The 18,544-nt window shown below is 48.8% G+C and overlaps 1 protein-coding gene and 1 pseudogene across 1 annotated transcript; one reads left to right on the plus strand and one right to left on the minus strand.

Annotated features, from left to right (window-relative positions):
• Positions 1-466: 466 nt before the first annotated feature.
• LOC148116125 (uncharacterized) lies at positions 467-16,246 on the plus strand. The gene is made up of 5 exons (XM_087884857.1): positions 467-1,130; positions 1,372-1,486; positions 1,600-1,667; positions 13,040-13,169; positions 14,558-16,246. Exons 1-5 carry the CDS (start codon positions 717-719, stop codon positions 16,060-16,062), a joined length of 2,232 nt encoding a protein of 743 aa, XP_087740983.1. The 5' UTR covers positions 467-716; the 3' UTR covers positions 16,063-16,246.
• On the minus strand, positions 1,816-11,242 carry LOC148116126 (uncharacterized; annotated as a pseudogene).
• Positions 16,247-18,544: the final 2,298 nt, after the last annotated feature.

Consider the following 18,544-nt stretch of genomic DNA (forward strand, 5'->3'; position numbering starts at 1 on the left):
TCTTCTCTTCTCTTCTCTTCTCTTCTCTTCCCTTCCCTTCCCTTCCCTTCCCTTCCCTTCCATTACCGTCCCTTCCCTTCCATTCCATTCCATAAATAAGAAGCAGGCCGAATGAAAGAGGTGGAGGTGGAGTTCCATTATATGTATATAAGAAATAATCAACAGCTCTAGAAACGCAACAGAAGAAAGAGGAAAACCTCCTTCCATGCATTTGGGTTCATATAAAAGGGGGAAAAGAAGCACAGACATCGAAGCCTTTGTCTGACAGGGAGCCATTGGGAGGGGCCTTTCCTCCTACTCCCAAGCCCATCCTCCCCGCCCTCTCCCTTCCCCCTCCCATTCACTGCTCTTTCCCGCCCTTTCTACGATCCTGGCACTTTGCACCAAATCCACCAGGGGGCGCCCTCTGCCAAGAGAAGGTGACTCCAGGCACTTCCCCATTGGTCCACTGGAGCCTTGCCTCTCTAGGACTTACGGAGAGGCTCCGGGTGAGTCTAGCGTTTCTTTTTCTTCCCTTCTCAGATACAGAAGCTGGAAGCCATTTGTAGTCTTTGCAAGGCAAACTTTCCTCTTGGGGGAAGAAGAAGAAAAAGAGCGGAATCCCTTGCAGGGATCAGTCCTGCAGCCCCAGAAATGGTCCCCTGAAGGAAAAGGCACCTGGAGACCCACCAGAGTCCTTGGAGCCATTTGGAGTTGCTCTGCAGGACAGAGAAAGGATGGAGACACAACCTTTTGCAAAGGAGGGAGCCGGAAAAGGCCCTTCAGCTGCTCAGCCTGGGAAGGGGGCGAAGCTCTGGACAAGAACCGGGCAGGAGATCCTGGAGGAGGAAACCATCCTCCCTTCAGAAGTTCAGCCCTGGAATTTCATCCAATACCTGGAAGCTGAGGGTCCCCGAGGACTTTGCAGCCGACTCCATGGCTTTTCCAGGCGATGGCTGAGACCAGAGAAGAACACCAAAGCCCAGATGCTGGACCTGGTGGTTCTGGAGCAGCTCCTGTTTCTTCTGCCCCCAGAGATGGAGGGCTGGGTGAGGGAGTGTGGAGCAGAGACCAGCTCCCAGGCGGTGGCCCTGGCGGAAGGCCTCCTCCTGAGCCAAGCGGAGGAGCAGAAGGAGCAGGTCGAGTTGCAGGTAAGAGTTCAAAACAGAATAGGGAATGTGTTTGAATACTTCACCTTTCCTTCCCAAACTTCTCTGACATTCATAATATGTGGCAATGTCCCACCTATTCTTGTAGGACATTGTTCCATTGTTTCTTATTCAACCTCACAGATGGATATTGGGGGCTTTGAGGTGGCGTTCTGAATATAGGAATCGACTTTACGTCGTGTGACGTACATTAATTCTGCTTCTTCCTTCCTCCTATTGGAAGTGCTGCACTGTGGAGATCAGAGATCCTGAGGGAAAGAAGAACCCATCAAATCCCCCTCAGGAGCTATTTTTCAGGAGGATCCCTTGGGAAGATCCAAGTCAGGACATCTCAGGAGGTAATGGAAGATCCTCCGATTTCCCATCTGTCTTAACTTCGTTCACTCTTCTCTTCTATAGAATATCTCCTATTTTGTTAATGATGCATTTTGAAATTATTTATTCCTTACAGAGAAACAAAGAATGAAGCTTTCTGTTTTTTATGATGGAAATCAAACAGTGGTTGACCCTCCAAATCAGGTAAGAAAGGGAAAAGTGATTAGATTTCTATTTTTCCTTCAGGAAGTGAAGCGGGTGTGCAGAGGGCTCCCTCCTTCTATTTCCCCCCCCTTGTTTGGCCTGGATTATTTTTCTCTTCTTCCACAACATGGAGAGCAGAATGGCAGGTTCAAGTTCCTGTCAGCCGGCATAGCTTCCTCTGGTTATCTTGTTCTGCTAGGTACTCCTCCAACTTTGAGTTTATAAGAAGCAATTTTTAAAAAGTCCTTCAAGAGTAAACGTATCGCAGTGACAATAACTGCTAGAGACCCTTTTTGGGGGAGAATTCTTTGACTCGGAATTCTGCAAGGCTAATGAAAAATAACTAAATGCTCACATTGCCACATTACCATTTTTAAAAAGCCTTATTTATAACCAGTAGTTCAAAAATAAGCAAACTGTATTAAAAAATAAAACCGACTATTGAAATCCAAAGGGAGTGGCCCTGTTGAGCATGTAATCCAGGACTACAAAATAATTTCCAATCCTTTGATTTGAGCCTCGATTAGGAGATCAAACATTCCCGCTTTGCAAAGGCTGAGAAATGAATTTCCCAGGGAATTTTCTCTTCTTTGTTTTCTTCCTTTCAGCCAATGGCTCAGACTACTAGATGAATCAGTGATAGACAGAGCGATAGATCAGTTGATCCAGAAATGGGATTACTTTACTGAAAGGCACTGAAAGTTCTGCAGAGAAAACTCTCCCCCTGGGGGTCGCCAGCCTACATTGTTTGGCCGACGGCACCCTGAGGAGGCCCTCTCTGTGGGAGCGTAATGGTCGGTGGGAGGCAATCGGTGGCAGAATGCGGTCCTGTAAATAACCAGGTCCTAAGCCATGGAGCGCTTTAAAGGTGGTAAACAACACCTTGAAATGTACCTGGAAGACCACCGGGAGCCAGTGCAGCTCGCGCAAGAGGGGTGTTACATGGGAACGACGAGTCGCCCCCATTATTACTCGCGTGGCTGCATTCTGGACCAGTTGGAGCCTCCGGGTGCTCCTCAAGGGGAGCCCCATGTAGAGAGCATTACAATAGTCCAGACGGGAAGTGATGAGGGCGTGAGTGACTGTGCGCACGGCGTCCCGATCCAGAAATGGACGCAACTGGGAGATCAGGTGAATCTGATAAAAAGCCCCCCTGGCCACGGCCGTCTTATGATCATCCAAAGACAGCTGTGAATTCAGGAGGATGCCCAAGTTGCGAGCCCTCTCTGAGGGGGGTAAGATCTCATCCCCAATAGCCAGCGATGGTGTTAGCTGACTATATCGGGCTGTCGGAAGCCACAGCCACTCAGTCTTGGAGGGGTTGAGTCTGAGCCTGTTCCTCCCCATCCAGATCCGCACAGCCTCCAGGCAACGGGACATCACGTTAAGGGCATCATTGGGGAGGCCTGAGGTTGAAATGTACAACTGCGTGTCATCAGCATACAGTTGACACTTCACCCCAAAGCTACGGATGATCTCACCTAGCGGCTTCACATAAATGTTAAACAGGAGAGGCGAGAGGACTGACCCTTGCGGCACCCCACAAGTGAGGAAGCTCAAGTTCGACCTCTGCCCCCCCCGTCAACACAGACTGCGTGCGGTCAGAGAGGAAGGAGGAGAACCACCGTAGCACGGTGCCCCCCACTCCGACCCCCTCTAGCCGACACAGCATGATACCATGATCGATGGTATCAAAAGCCGCTGAGAGATCTAGCAGGACCAGGACAGAGGAGCAACCCCTGTCCCGAGCCCTCCAGAGATCATCAACCAATGCGATCAATGCCGTTTCCGTGCTGTAACCCATCCTGAAGCCCGACTGGCACGGATCTAGATAGACAGCTTCATCCAGGAATCTAGGAAGTTGTCTCACCACCATACTCTGAACAACCTTCGCCGCGAAGCGGAGGTTGGAGACAGGACGATAATTAGCTAATACAGCCGGGTCCAGGGAAGGCTTCTTGAGGAGGGGCCTCACCACCGCCTCTTTCAGGACGGATGGGAAGACACCCTCAATCAATGAAGCATTGGTAATCTCCTGAAACCAGCCTCGTGTAACCTCCGGGAGGCCAGCACCAACCAGGAGGGACACGGGTCCCATAAACATGTGGTAGCGTTAAGCCTCCCCAAAATCCTGTCCACGTCCTCAGGAGTCACATGGTCAAACGCCTCCCAGATAACACACTCAAGACTCACCTCCGTCATCCGGTCCAAGGCTATCCAATCAGAGTCCAGGCCGCCCCGAATCTGAGCAATTTTATCATGCAGGTATTGTCCAAAATCCTCAGCTCTACCCTGCAAGGGATCCTCCCTCGCTCCCACCTGTAGTAGAGAGCGGGTCACCCTGAACAGGGCGGCTGGGCGGTTCTCTGCAGATCCAATAAGAGTGGAAAAATAGTTAGATTTCGCCACTCTTATTACCACTAGGTAGGTCTTGATATAAGACCTCACCAGTGTTCGGTCAGATTCAGTGCGGCTAGACCTCCAATCGCTCTCTAGGCGTCTTTTCCGGCGCTTCATCTCTCTCAGCTCCTCAGAGAACCAAGGAGCCAATTGACAACGGCACCGAGTCAGAGGCCGCAAAGGCGCGACGCGGTCCAAGGCTCCGGCGGCCGCCCTGTCCCAGGCGGCTGCCAGTTCCTCAGCCGAGCCGTGAGTCAGAGCCTCTGAGAATGGCCCAAGCTGCGTCAGGAACCTCTCGGGGTCCATTAGGCGCCTGGGACGGAACCACCTGGTCGGTTCCGTCTCCCTGCGGCGAGGGGCAGCAGTCTGAAAGTCCAGCTGAAGGAGCGAATGATCTGTCCATGACAAGGACTTAATGACTAGGTCCCCTATTGTAAGATCATTCAACCACTGACCAGAGACAAAAATCAAGTCCAGCGTGTGTCCCCCAGTGTGGGTGGGGTCATGAACTAACTGGGTCAGGTCCATGGCCGTCATGTAAGCCATGAACTCCCGAGCCGCTTCCGACGTTTCACTGACGGATGGCAGGTTGAAATCCCCCATGACCATAAGCCTGGAGGTATCCACCGCCACCCCGGCTATTACGTCGAGCAGCTCAGGTAGGGCAGCTGCTACGTGGCAGGGAGCCAGGTACGTAGTCAGCAAACCCATCTGCACCCCCTGACCCCACTTCACAAAGAGGGACTCACAGCCAGCTATCTGAGGAACAGTGGCCTCACTGTTCAGATTACTTTACTGAAAGACACTGAAGGGTTTGCAGAATCAATGAACTTGATAAAACTTCCCCAAATATTTCTTCAGTGGAAGTAGTTTTCAGATTTGTTCACGTTCTCACCTAATATTAGGACTTGTGCAGTGGTGGGGTTCAATTTCTTTAACAACCGGTTCTATGGGTGTGGCTTAGTTGGGGGTGTGGCTTGGTGGTCATGTGACAGGGTGGTGTGGCTAGCTGCACATGTGACTGGGTAGACGTGGCTATCTGGTCATGTGACCGGGTGGACTTGGCTGTGTGCATAGGGACTACTCAGATGGCTGAAAAAAGTCATTTCTGACTGATCCTCGCACTTTTGACTGGTCCTCGCACTTATGACCATACTCACATTTATGCCCGTTGCGCCATTCTTAACAACCGTGTCAGTCATTTCACCACTACTTCTCTTCACCACGGTGACAAGATAGGGTGCAAATCGTAAAATGTGAGGACAGTCGTAAGTTCAAGGACTGGTCCTTGCATTTTTGCCCGGTCCTCGCACTTATGACCATCCTCACATTTATGCCCGTTGTGGCATTCTTAACAACCGTGTCAGTCATTTCACCACTACTTCTCTTCACCATGGTGACAAGATAGGGCACAAATCGTAAAATGTGAGAACGGTCGTAAATTCAAGGACTGGTCAAGAGTGCGAGGACCAGTAAAAAATAAGTTTCAGCCCTCTGAGTAGTCCCTATGCATATAGGGACTACCCAGAGGGCTGAAAAAAGTGATTTCTGACAGGTCCTCGCACTTTTGACTGGTCATCATTTATGCCATCATTTATCTTCTAGTCCAGAGATCTCCAATCTTGGCAAGTTTAAGCCTGGCAGACTTCAACTCCCAGAAAGCTGGCTAGAGAATTCTGGGAGTTGATGTCCACAAGTCTTAAAGCTGCCAAGTTTGAAGACCTCTGAGCTAGGGCTTTGGGGCCAGCCTTTTGGGGAGGGGGTCCCATTCAGAGAGACCCTCTGCCTCTCAGGAAGCATCAGGCCCAGGCAGAGAAAGTTGCCAACGTTGGAGATCCCTGGACTAGAAGACCTCCAAAGGTCCCTTCCAACTCTGTAATTCTGGTATTGGCAAGCAAGCACAGTTAAGCTACTTAAATCCTCCAGAGCAGGGGTCCCCAACCTTTTGGACCTCAGGGACCACCAAGTTCATACTTTTAAATTTCGCGGACCACTAATATGAATCCAGCGCGCCGCTTGCTGAAGCACCTGGACTCCCAGTGACGGGATACGGTCCTTCAGGCACTCTCCCCCACTTTTTCTCTCTCTCCCCCCATTCTCTCTTTCTCTCCCCGCTTTCTCTCTCCCCCACTCTTTCTCTTTCTCCCCCCTCTCTCATTCTCTCTCCCCCTCTTTCTCTCTCTCTCCCCTCTCTCTCCCACTCTTTCTCATTCTCTTTCTCTCTCCTCCCTCTCTCATTCTTTCTCTCTCCCTTCTCTCTCCCCATTTCTCTTTCTCTCTCCCCTCTTTCTCTCTCTCCCTCCCCCCTCTCTCCCCCCTCTTTCTCTCTCTCTCTCTCCCCTCTTTCTCTCTCTCTCTCCCACTCTTTCTCTCATTCTCTTTCTCTCCCCCCTTTCTCTCTCCCTCTCTCCCCCACTCTCTCTCTCTCATTCTCTCTCCCTCTCTCCCCCACTGTCTCTCTCTCATTCTCTCATTCTCTCTCCCCTCTTTCTCTCTCCCCCACTCTCTCTCTCTCATTCTCTTTTTCTCTCCCCCTCTTTCTCTCTCTCCCCCCCATTCTCTCTCATTCTCTCTTTCTCTCCCCCTTCTCTCTCTCCCCCACTCTTTCTCTCTCTTTCTCTCTCCCCTCTTTCTCTTTCCCTCCCCCTTTCTCCCATTCTCTTTCTCCCCCTTCTCCCTCTCCCCCTCTTTCTCTCATTCTCTTTCTCTCTCCCCCCCTCTTCCTCTCTCTCTCTCTCTCGCTCCTCCACTCTCCCCCACTCTCTCTCTCTCATTTACTTGCAGGGGGCTGATCTAGTGTCTGCAATGAAGAGCAAAATCTGGCTTCTTCTCTCTGCTGTAAGTGCAGCATCAGGATTCCGTCTTGGTATATTTGCAGTGCAAGGCAGCACTCATTTCCTGCCGACTCGGAGCGGTAAACAGCGTCTGGTTCGGGGAGCAGCCGGATTTTGCTCTCCATTGCTCTCTCGGCCCCCTGCAAGTTCTCATCTCTCGAGAAGCCCAACCAAAGTTTCCCGCACCACTTCAGGGAGCGCTCCTCGAGAGACGAGAGCTTCCTAGAGAGCAATGGAGCAATGGAGAGCAAAATCCGGCTGCTCCCCGAACCAGACACTGTTTACCGCTCCGAGTCCCAAGTGGCAGGAGATGAGGGCTGCCTTGTGCCGCAAATATACCAAGGTGGAATCCTGACGCCGCACTTACAGCGGAGAGAAGAAGCCGTATTTTGCTCTCCATTGCAGACACCAGATCATATTGCACCACCTGCAAAAATGCAAAAATTTCCAAATGTAGCCCTGCCCTCTAACAGCCCTCCTGATGTTCAACTGTTGTCTCTCAAGGAGGATACTTGGCCATCTTCATGCTTGAAAGGATTCTACAGTGTAACAGCAGATGTCTCCCACCTTGGCAGCTTTAAGACTTGTGGACTTCAACTCCCAGAATTCTCCACAATTCCCCAGAATGGGCTAGGCGGGAGTTGAAGTCCACAGGTTGTAAAAGAGCCACCAATGCCCAGCCCTGGGCTAGGGTAGGCTGACGCGACGCGGGTGGGAGGAGGGGCGGGCGAGCTAGCAATTTAACAAAAGGTTCGGTGTGCTGCGAGGCCAATAAATTGCAAAAAAACACTGAACCGTTTGTTAAAGAGCCTTGGTAATACAGTGGTCTAAAGCACCCTGTTATTAACACCAACTGCCTGCAATTACTGTAAATTCGAATCTCGCCAAGGCTCAAGGTTGGCTCAGCCTTCCATCCTTTCTAAGGTAGGTAAATTGAGAACCCAGTTGTGGGGGCAATAAGCTGACTTTGTATAAATATACAAAAGGATTTTATTTATTTATTTATTTATTAAATTTATATTAAATGAATGGATGAAGGCTATTGCTTAGCGCATTGTAAGCCGCCCTGAGTTTCCAGAGAAGGGCGGCATATAAATCAAATTAAAAAAAAAAAATTACTGGCCAGCAATTTAACAAACAGTTCAGCCGAACCGCCTAGAATCGGCGGAATCCCACCATTGGACTTGTGTGATGCACAGCCATTTAACTTGGTGCACATCTTTACTTTGGGAATTTGGGAACAATGGAACAGAATAACAGAGTTTATAGGGAACTTGGAGGTCTTCTAGTCCAACCCCCTGCTTAGACAGAAAGCCCTATAAAATTTCAGATAAATGGCTGTCCAATTTCTTCATAAACACCTCCAGTGTTGGAGCACCACAATTTCTACTCTGGTTTCTCTTCAGATCGCATAAATCTTTCGCCTTTTACACAATTTCTAGAAACAAGTCATTCCACTGATTAATTGTTCTCAATGTCAGGAAATTTCTCTTTACTTGTAGGTTGGTTCTCTCCTTGAATCGTTTCCATCCACTGCTTCTTGGAACACTGCTATCATGTCACCCCATCTAGTCCTTCTTTTCATCAAACCAGACTCACCCAATTCCCTTATATGTTTTAGCCTCCAGTCCACTAATAATTTTTGTTGCTCTTCTCTGCACTCTTTCTAGAGTCTCAAGATCTTTTTTACATCTGGCAACCAAAACTGGATGCAATATTCCAAGTGGGGTCTTCCCAAGGCCTTTTAAAGTGGTACTAACACTTCATGTCATCTTGATTCCATCCCTCTTAATGCAGCCTATGATTCTGTTGGTTTTTTTTCTTTCTTTTTGGCAACTGTAGCCTACTGCTGACTCCTGTTTAAGTGGATGTCCACTAGGACTCCAAGACCCCTGTTGCCCTTGCTACTCTTCAGCCAGGTATCACCTCTTCTGTGCCAGTCCATTTGGTTTTTCTTTCCTAAATGTAGAACCTTACATTTCTCACTGTTGATCAATCTGTTGATCCTTCTGTATCTTGAGTGTTGCTATTCCTGTCAATTTATTTATTTATTTATTTATTTTATCAAATTTCTATACCGCCCTTCTCCTTTCGGACTCAGGGCGGTGAACAGCCAAGTAAAACACTTTATATAAAAAAGTTAAAATAGATTTAAAATAATTAAATAATTTGGCCCATAATTTAGAACATTACAATTTAAAACCAATTTCAAATTTTAAAAACCCATCATAAAATCAGGACAGCCTGGCTAACTGAAAGAGATAGGTTTTAAGGGCCCGACGAAAAGTCCGGAGGTCTGGGATCACTCGTATTTCTGGGGGTAGATTGTTCCAGAGGGTAGGTGCCACCACAGAGAAGACCTGGGGGTCGCCAGCCAACATTGTCTGGCCGACGGCACCCTGAGGAGGCCCTCTCTGTGGGAGCGAACTGGCTGGTGGGAGGCAATTGGTGGCAGAAGACGGTCCCGTAACTACCCCGGCCCTAAGCCATGGAGCGCTTTAAAGGTTATCACCAACACTTTGAAGCGCACCCGGAAGTCCACCGGAAGCCAATGCAGCTCGTGCAGGAAAGGAGTCACATGGGAGCGCCCCGTCACTCCCATAATCCCCCGCGCGGCCGCATTCTGCACCAGTTGGAGCCTCCGGGTGCACCCCAAGGGGAACCCTATATAGAGAGTGTTACAATAGTCCAGACGAGAAGTGATGAGTGCTTGAGTGACTGTGCGTAGGGAGTTCCGATCCAGAAAAGGGCGCAACTGGCATATCAGGTGAACCTGATAGAAAGCCCCCCTGGCCACGGCTGTAGTATGCTCTTCTAAAGACAGCCGTGCATCCAGGAGGACGCCCAAGTTGCGAGCCCGTTCCGTGGGGGCCAATGATTCGCCCCCAATAACCAGCGATGGCGCCAGCTGGCTATACCGGGACGCCGGCAGCCACAGCCACTCGGTCTTGGAAGGGTTGAGTCGAAGCCTGTTTCTCCCCATCCAGACCCTCACGGCCTCCAGGCACTGGGACATCACTTCCAAGGATCGTTGGGATGGTCTGGGGTGGAGATGTACAGCTGAGTATCATCAGCGTACTGATGGAACTCCACCCCAAAACCACGGATGATCTCACCCAGCGGTTTCACATAAATGTTGAACAGAAGGGGCGAGAGGACTGACCCTTGTGGCACCCCACAAACAAGGCGCCTCGAGGTCGACCGCTGGCCCCCTGTCAACACAGATTGTGACCAGTTGGAGAGATAGGAGGAGAACCACCGCAAAATGGTGCCCCCCACTCCCAATCCCTCCAGCCGGCGCAACATGATACCATGGTTGATGGTATCAAAAGCCGCTGAGAGATCTAACAGGACCAGGATAGAGGAATAACCCCTACCCCGAGCCCTCCAGAGATCATCCACCAACGTGACCAATGCCGTTTCCGTGCTGTACCCAGGTCTGAAACTGGACTGGAGCGGATCAAAATAGACAGCTTCATCCAGGTACTGGGGAAGCTGTCACGCCACCACACTCTCAACAACCTTCGCAATAAAGCGAAGGTTGGAAACTGGACGATAGTTAGCCAAAACAGCCGGGTCCAGGGAGGGCTTCTTGAGGAGGGGCCTCACAACCGCTTCTTTTAAGGCAGCCGGCAAGACACCCTCACTCAAAGAAGTGTTAATAATCCCCTGGAGCCAGCCTCGTGTAACCTCCCGGGAAGCCAGCACCAACCAGGAGGGACACGGGTCCAATAAACATGTGGTCGCGTTCAGCCATCCCAAGATCCTGTCCACGACCTTGGGAGCCACAGGATCGAACTCCTCCCAGATAACACTCTCAAGCCCTGCCTCAGTCATCTTGTCTGAGCTAACCCAGTCAGCGGCCAAGTCTTCCCGAATCTGAGTTATTTTATCATCCAGATACTGTACAAAATCCTCAGCTCGGCCCTGCAAGGGGTCATCCCGCGCTCCCAGATGGAGAAGGGAGCGGATCACCCTAAACAGGGCGGCTGGGCGGTTATCTGATGATGCGATAAGAGCGGCAAAATAGCTAGATTTCGCCGCTTTTATCGCCACTAGGTAGGTCTTGATATGAGACCTTACCGATGTCAAGTCAGATTCGGATCGGCTGACCCTCCAACCGCTCTCTAGGCGTCTTTTCCGGCGCTTCATCTCCCTCAGCTCCTCGGAGAATCAAGGAGCTAAGTGAGTTCGGCGCTGGGTCAGAGGCCGCAAAGGCACGACTCGATCCAAAGCCCCGGCAGCCACATTATCCCAGGTGGCCACCAGGTCTTCAGCCGAGTCATGAGCTAGAGTCTCAGGAAATGGCCCAAGCTCCATCTGGAACCTATCAGGATCCATCAGGCGCCTGGGGCGAAACTACCTGGTCGGCTCCGCCTCCCTGCGACGGGGTGTGGCGGTCAGAAAGTCAAGTCGAAGGAGCGAGTGGTCCGACTATGACAAGGGTTCAATGCCTATATCCGCTGTATCAAGGCCACTGAACCACTGACCAGAGATAAAAACTAAGTCCAGAGTGTGTCCACCTAGGTGAGCAGGGCCATGAATTACTTGGGTCAGGTCCATGGCCGTCATGGAAGCCATGAACTCCCGAGCTACCTCTGACGTTTCACCGATAGATGGCAGGTTGAAATCCCCCATGACCACAAGTCTAGGGGTATCAGCCGCCACCTCGGCTATGATGTTGAGGAGTTTGGGCAGGGTCGTTGCCACGTGGCAGGGAGCCAGGTACGTGATCAACAGACCCATCTGGACCCCACGACCCCACTTCACAAAAAGGGACTCACATCCGGCTATCTGAGGTACAGTGGTCTCCCTCGGATCAAGACTTTCCTTTATAATAACCGCCACCCCCCTGCCCCTGCCCTGAGCTCTCGGCTGATGGAATGCTTGGAAGCCTGGTGGGCACATATCCACGAGGGGAACCCCCCCCTCATGGCCCAACCAGGTCTCCGTAATACCTGCCAGGTCCGCTCCCCCCTCCTGAATAAGGTCACAAATGAGGGGGGCCTTATTTACTACGGACCTGGCATTACACAACAACAGCCGGAGATTCGGGCCCTGAGACTCTGAGCAGCCTGGGAAACGGGAAGAGCTAAGGGGACCGGGGCATGCAATCGCTCAAACGTAGCGAGTGCATGCCCCCACCACACGATATGGCCCCCTGCTCCCGCCATACCTGCCCCTCCCACTCAGCGTATTAATAGAAAAGCCCTCAGCAGAGGGCATTTTAACAGCCCTCTTTCCCCCAGAGTCCATACCCCCCGTGGCACCATTAACTGCCGGGTCAGTCCCCATTCCCCGTGGGTTTTCCCCCAAACCCACATAACCTTCCCACCCTCTAGAACCCCTTAAAAGTCTATTTAAAAATGTCCTTAAAAAACCCCTCAAACCCCTTTTTGCGACATGCCACCTCTCGGGGTCCCAAGACCCGTCATTAAAGTGGGCCCTCGATAACATAGAGGGCCAAGCCTGTGAGACGGGGGAGTCTCACAGCGCAAGAAGCTTAGCCCTGGAGTACATTCGAACACTGGAATGGTAATACAGGTGTGGCCTAGACATGGCCTACGGGTCTATAATGATGGTCTCAAACGTCCAGGAAGCAAGACTAAATTAACCGGAAGAATCACAACTACCCTCTCACGGTAATGGGCAGGAGTCCTCATGTTCTGTCCAACTGAGGGAGATATTCAAACCACCCTCTCACGGTGGTTAGCCATCTTAATCAAGGCAAGTTGGAAAAGTCCAGAACCACCCTCTCACAGTGGTTTGGCCCTACTGGTCCTGGAAAGATGAGCATCCCATCAGCGGCGAACGTAGTATGGAACCGGCTCCATCAATCCTCCCGTAACTGTCTTGTCTTCCATACAGCCAGGAAACAGGACGAAAAACAGAGCCAGGTCCCAAGCTCCAGGGTAAGAAAGTCCACATTGACCGATGGCCGATAACAGGGCCAGAAAAAAAAAGGGGGGGGCATTCATAGCGACCCAATGCCTGAGCCGTCCACCGGCCTCTCCAACCTCAATTTGGTCTAGTCTGTAAATTTGATGAGTTCCCCTTCTATCCTCTTGTCTAAATCATTCATGAAGATGAACAGATCTTGCGAATCCTTTTCTGTTCTGTTCTTTTTTCCGTGTTCAGGAGAGTCTCGTGTCCTTCGAGGAGGTGGCTGTGTCTTTCTCTGAGGAGGAATGGTCTCAGCTGGATCCTGACCAGAAAGCCCTGCATTCGGAAGTCATGCTTGAAAACCATAGGAACGTGGCCTCTCTGGGTAAGAGTTCTCTAGTCCCCAATCAGAGAGTTCAAGAAGACAAATTATAGTTAATTTTTTTATTAAAAAACCACTAATCAGATATCGTCTCCTGGGAGGGAGAAGGAAAGGATCTTCTCGTGCTCCAAGGAAGGAAAGAGTCAATGTCTCTTTGCTTAGATGCTTTCTGTGCCATTTCTTATCTCTATTTTTCCATTTCCATTTATTTATTTATCAAATATCAAATATTTGAACTTATCTGTGGGGGTATTGCAGAAAATCAAAGGACTCAGACTTCGAGATCAAGAGAAGCTTTATTTGGCCAAATATTGCATTCAGTTTTGGTCGCCACGATGTAAAAAAGATGTCGAGACTTTAGAAAAAGTGCAGAGAAGAGCAATGAAGAGGATTAGGGGACTGGAGGCTAAAACAAAGAACAGTTGCAGGAACTGGGTATGTCTAGTTTAATGAAAAGAAGGACTGGGGTGACATGATAGCAGTGTTCCAATATCTCAGGGGCTGCCCCAAAGATGAGGAAGTCAAGCTATTCTCCAAAGCACCTGAGGGTTGGACAAGAAGCAATGGGTGGAAGCTAAGGAGCCTTGGTGGTGCAGCAGACTAAAGTGCTGTTAAAGTAGCACTTAGCTGCCAGCTGCCTGCAATTACTGCGAGTTCAATTCTCACCAGGCTCAAGGTTGACTCATCCTCCATCCTTCCGAGGTAGGTAAAACGAGGACCCGGATTATGGGGGCGATAAGCTGACTTTGTATAAACAAGAACACCACTTGGAGGGGGGGGCGAAAGCCCTACTAAGCAGGTATATACAAAAGGATGAAGGCTATTGCTTAAAAAGCATTGTAAGCCGCCCTGAGTCTCTGGAGAAGGGCGGCATATAAATCAAACCAATAAATAAATATTTAAATAAATAATCAAGGAGAGAAGCAATTTAGAACTAAGGAGAAATTTCCTGACAGTGAGAACAATTAACCAGTGGAACAACCTGCCTCCAGAAGTTGTGAATGCTCCAACACTGGAAGTTTTTAAGAAGATGTTGGATAACCATTTGTCTGAAGTGGTGTAGAGTTTCCTGCCTAAGCAGAGGTTTGGGCTGGAAGACCTCCAAGGTCCCTTCCACCTCTGTTATTCCATTCTATTCCTTAACTCTAAACTGAGTGAGGTTTGCATATATAGAGATAATTGTAAAGAAAGAGATGTTTTCTAGACATCTTCAAAGCTTTCATGACTTATGAATATAGAAATCATCATGTCTATATCACACCCCTGGAAGCGTGCAAACATACAACCTAATGGAATTTCGGAGAAATTCCGAAGGAAATTCACTTGACTTTCTACGCTTTGATCTTTTTCTCTAACCTTGTTATTATTTTCATTTCCCTTTTACTTTGAAGGTAATAATGGGCAGGAGAATCAAGAGTCCTGTGAACTGTTCCAAGTGATCAATGCTAAAGATGGAACGGAGAAGTTTGGAATTCGAATGGAATTCGGAAGCCATGAGAAAAATCAGTCAAAGAATTGGAATCAGGAAAGCTCATCTTCCACTGATGCTCCGATGCAAGACTTTCTTGCCCAAAAAGAGAGAATAAGGAAAAAATATGTTGGGAAAAGTGTGAAGCTAATCAAAGCTAAAGTACAAGTAAATGAACAAGATTTAACCCAAAACAAAGGAGAAGATGCTATAAGAAGACACAACGGACAAAATTACAATGGGACATTCATTGTTTCTCTTGGAAATAACTTCCTTACTTCTCCAAAAGCGATTGACACAAAAGAGAAGCCTTATAAATGTTTGGAATGTGGAAAATGTTTTAGGACAAGCTGGCAATTTACTATCCATAAAAGGATCCACACAGGGGAGAAGCCGTATAAATACACGGAGTGTGGAAAGACCTTTGCTCGAAGAAGTCATTTTATTTCCCATAAGATGATCCACACAGGGGAGAAGCCGTATAAATGCGAGGAGTGTGGAAAGAGTTTTGCTCAGAGAAATGGACTTACAAGACACAAAAAGGTACACACAGGAGAGAAACCATTTAAATGCATGGAATGTGGAAAGACCTTTGCTCAAAAACATAATCTTATTTCCCATAAGATGATCCACACAGGGGAGAAGCCATATAAATGCATGGAGTGTGGAAAGAGTTTTGCTCGGAGAACTGGACTTACAAGACACAAAATGCTCCACTCAGGGGAGAAGCCGTATAAATGCACGGAATGTAGAAAGACCTTTACTTATAGAAGTAGTCTTATTTCCCATAAAAGTATCCACACAGGGGAGAAGCCATATAAATGCACGGAATGTAGAAAGACCTTTACTTATAGAAGTAATCTTATTTCCCATAAAAGGTTCCACACAGGGGAGAAGCCATACAAATGCACGGAATGTGGAAAGACCTTTGCTCAAAGTGGTCATCTTATTTCCCATAAGAGGATCCACACAGGGGAGAAGCCGTATAAATGCATGGAGTGTGGGAAGAGTTTTGTTCTGAAAAATGGACTTAGAAACCACAAAAAGCTCCACTCAGGAGAGAAACCATTTAAATGCATGGAATGTGGAAAGACCTTTGCTAATAGAAGTAGTCTTATTTCCCATAAAAGAATCCACACAGGGGAGAAACCGTATAAATGTACGGAGTGTGGAAAGACATTTACTCATGGCAGTGGATTTAGAAGGCACAAAAAGCTCCAGTCAGGAGAGAAACCATTTAAATGCATGGAATGTGGAAAGACCTTTGCTCATAGAAGTAGTATTATTTCCCATAAGAGGATCCACACTGGGGAGAAGCTGTATAAATGCATGGATTGTGGAAAGAGTTTTGCTCAGAAAAGTCATCTTATTTCTCATAAAAGGATCCACGCTGCGGAGAAACTATATAGCAATAGCGATTCCACTTAGATTTATATGCTACTCCACAATGCTTTACCACTTTATCTCTGAGCAATTTACAAAGTCAGCATATTGTCCCCAGCAATCTGGGCCCTCATTTTAGCGACCTTAGAAGTATGAAAGGCTGAATCAACTATTAAAAGTAATCTATACGAGTTCAAACTGTTTTCAATAAAATGCCAATTTGAAACTGTTCAATTTCCACTTATTTAAAATGCTCCATCCATTTTCTTGCTGAAATATTTCTTCTCATCCAGAATTTGCATTTCTTGCTCACTCATGATTTTCACTTTGCAAAGCCGCTGCCTTTTTTTTAGCTATTCCACAAAGATCTTTAATGTTCCCAGATGCATATGGGCTTATGATGAAAAAAACAAGAACAACCCACACCTGAAATATTGTTCTTTGTCTGGGTGGCAACTCTGCTTCAAATTACAAATAACAAATTGAGCGGTCTTCAGCATTATAGAATTAACAGTTATTAAAAACAATCCCTCAACAGTGAGAAACACTTAGCAAAGTACTCTGAGCTGGAGTGAACCTTTAAAGAACCTTCTCGGGGGGCTCACTAGGGGTGGGGACTAAAAATTTTTACTACCAGTTCTGTGGGTGTCGCTTATTTTGTGGGCGTGGCTTGGTGGGAGGTTAATGTAACTGGATGGGCGTGGCCATTTAAAAAAAACTTTTAAACCTTAAGTGGTTGCAGAAAAAATGCTTTTAAAAGCCTCTGACGATCCCAGCTGAGCATTTTTTGGCCGAAGAGGTTGTAGAAAAAATGCTTTTAAAAGTAAAAAAAAAAAAAAGCCTCTGATGAGGTGGGCGGGATAAGCGAGCAGTAACCGGGCCGGGGACTGGTTCGGGGGCGTGGCCAGCCAATATTATTACCGGTTCTCCGAACTACCACAAATTTTTACTACCGGTTATTGCGAACCGGTGCGAACCAGGAGCAACCCACCACTGGGGCTCACCCAGATCCTCCCATTAATCCAACTAAGAATTGTGCCAGTTAGAGGATTTGGTGAAGGAGGAGATGAAGAGTAATCCAGTCAAAGGATGTGTGGTGATCCCTGGATCTTACTGATTCAGCCTCAATCTGCCCCCACCTTCCCTTTCCCCAAGGTTCCCCCCCCAATCCCTTCCACACTTCTTGCCGCCAGTGGTGGGTTGGCCCCGATTTGCACCAGTTCTATAGACCCGGTAGTAAAACCGACGGGAGGCTCCGCCCACTGACCCCGACTTCACCAAAATGCTTCTGCGCCTGTGCAAAAGAGCGCGCTAGCGAAGCGAGTGCACGCAGCCCCGTTGCAAACCGGTAGTAAAGGTAAGTAGAACCCACCCCTGCCTGCCACCCCATCCCGGCCAAGCTGCCATCTGGGACTCAGACCCCTCCCCACCTGGAAGGAGGCCAGCCAGCTGCAGGCAGAGCCTGGTCTGGGGGGTCTCCCTTTGCATTCCCCCAAATCCGCCCCTTTCATTCTGTGATCATCTAAGCGTGAGCTTTCGAAGGTATTTATTATTGTAATTGTGAGGATCGCTTTTGCGATCAGGCTGCTAGCTGGTCCGCTGGCTAGCGGCTTTTTGCCGGCTTTTCTACAGCTGAGGTCCCCGCCAGGTTCTGAAGGCCCTGGCTGAATCCCTGCCTCTGGCATCACATCTTCTCCAGGCTCCTCATTGTTTGACTCGAGTGCCAGCTGCACAGGGTGAACTGCACCACACCAGCCTCCTCGTTGTCAGAATCAGGAGATAAAATCAAAACCCTCGACTGGAAGGTGCAACTGAAGAGGTTTAATGTGGAGGAAATACGCAGCTGCTGTCCAATGGAAGAGGGAGATACGGACACAAACGGTTACTTTTATATCCATATAGCCTCCCACCGACCAGTCCGCTCCCACAGAGAGGGTCTCCTCAGGGTGCCATCGGCCAAGTTATGTCGGCTGGCGACACCCAGGGGGAGGGCCTTCTCTGTGGGAGCCCCAGCCCTGTGGAATGAACTGCCCCCGGAAATACGTAAGATCTCCGACCTCCGGGTGTTTCGCTGCGCTCTGAAGACCCTGTTGTTCCGCCAGGCCGGGCTATTAACATAACGATTTTAAACTGGGGTATTTTAAATTTCTGGGATTTTAATTGGAGCCTAATTATTTAATGATTTTAAATTTTAATTGTTGTTTTGTTCTGTGTTTTTAAATAGGCTGTACACCGCCCTGAGTCCTTCGGGAGAAGGGCGGTATAGAAATAAAATTATTATTATTATTATTATATAAATGAATTTAAGATTCGCAGCAGAGAAGACAGTCAGGAACATCCTGAGGTAAATCTCAAATGGCACCCAGAAGGAAAAGGCGGGAAAAAGGGAAACGCCCCCTTTCCACCCACAGCAACCGATCAGAGCGCAGATCCCCTCACCCACAACAGGGTCTTTGAGACCTTTCCTCCTACTCCCAAGCCCATCCTCCCCGCCCTCTCCCTTTCCCCTCCCATTCACTCCTCTTTC

The sequence above is a fragment of the Pantherophis guttatus genome, chromosome 2, assembly GCF_059756535.1.
Source record: "Pantherophis guttatus breed Tessera chromosome 2, ASM5975653v1, whole genome shotgun sequence".
NCBI lineage: Eukaryota > Metazoa > Chordata > Lepidosauria > Squamata > Colubridae > Pantherophis > Pantherophis guttatus.

What these genes read in the sequence shown, in the direction of transcription:
- LOC148116125 (XM_087884857.1), top strand. Translation starts at nt 717, where the DNA reads ATGGAGACACAACCTTTTGCAAAGGAGGGAGCCGGAAAAGGCCCTTCA. An exon ending in AGGAGCAGGTCGAGTTGCAG is followed by an intron (nt 1,131 to 1,371) that starts GTAAGAGTTCAA and finishes TCCTATTGGAAG; the next exon opens with TGCTGCACTGTGGAGATCAG. An exon ending in AAGTCAGGACATCTCAGGAG is followed by an intron (nt 1,487 to 1,599) that starts GTAATGGAAGAT and finishes TATTCCTTACAG; the next exon opens with AGAAACAAAGAATGAAGCTT.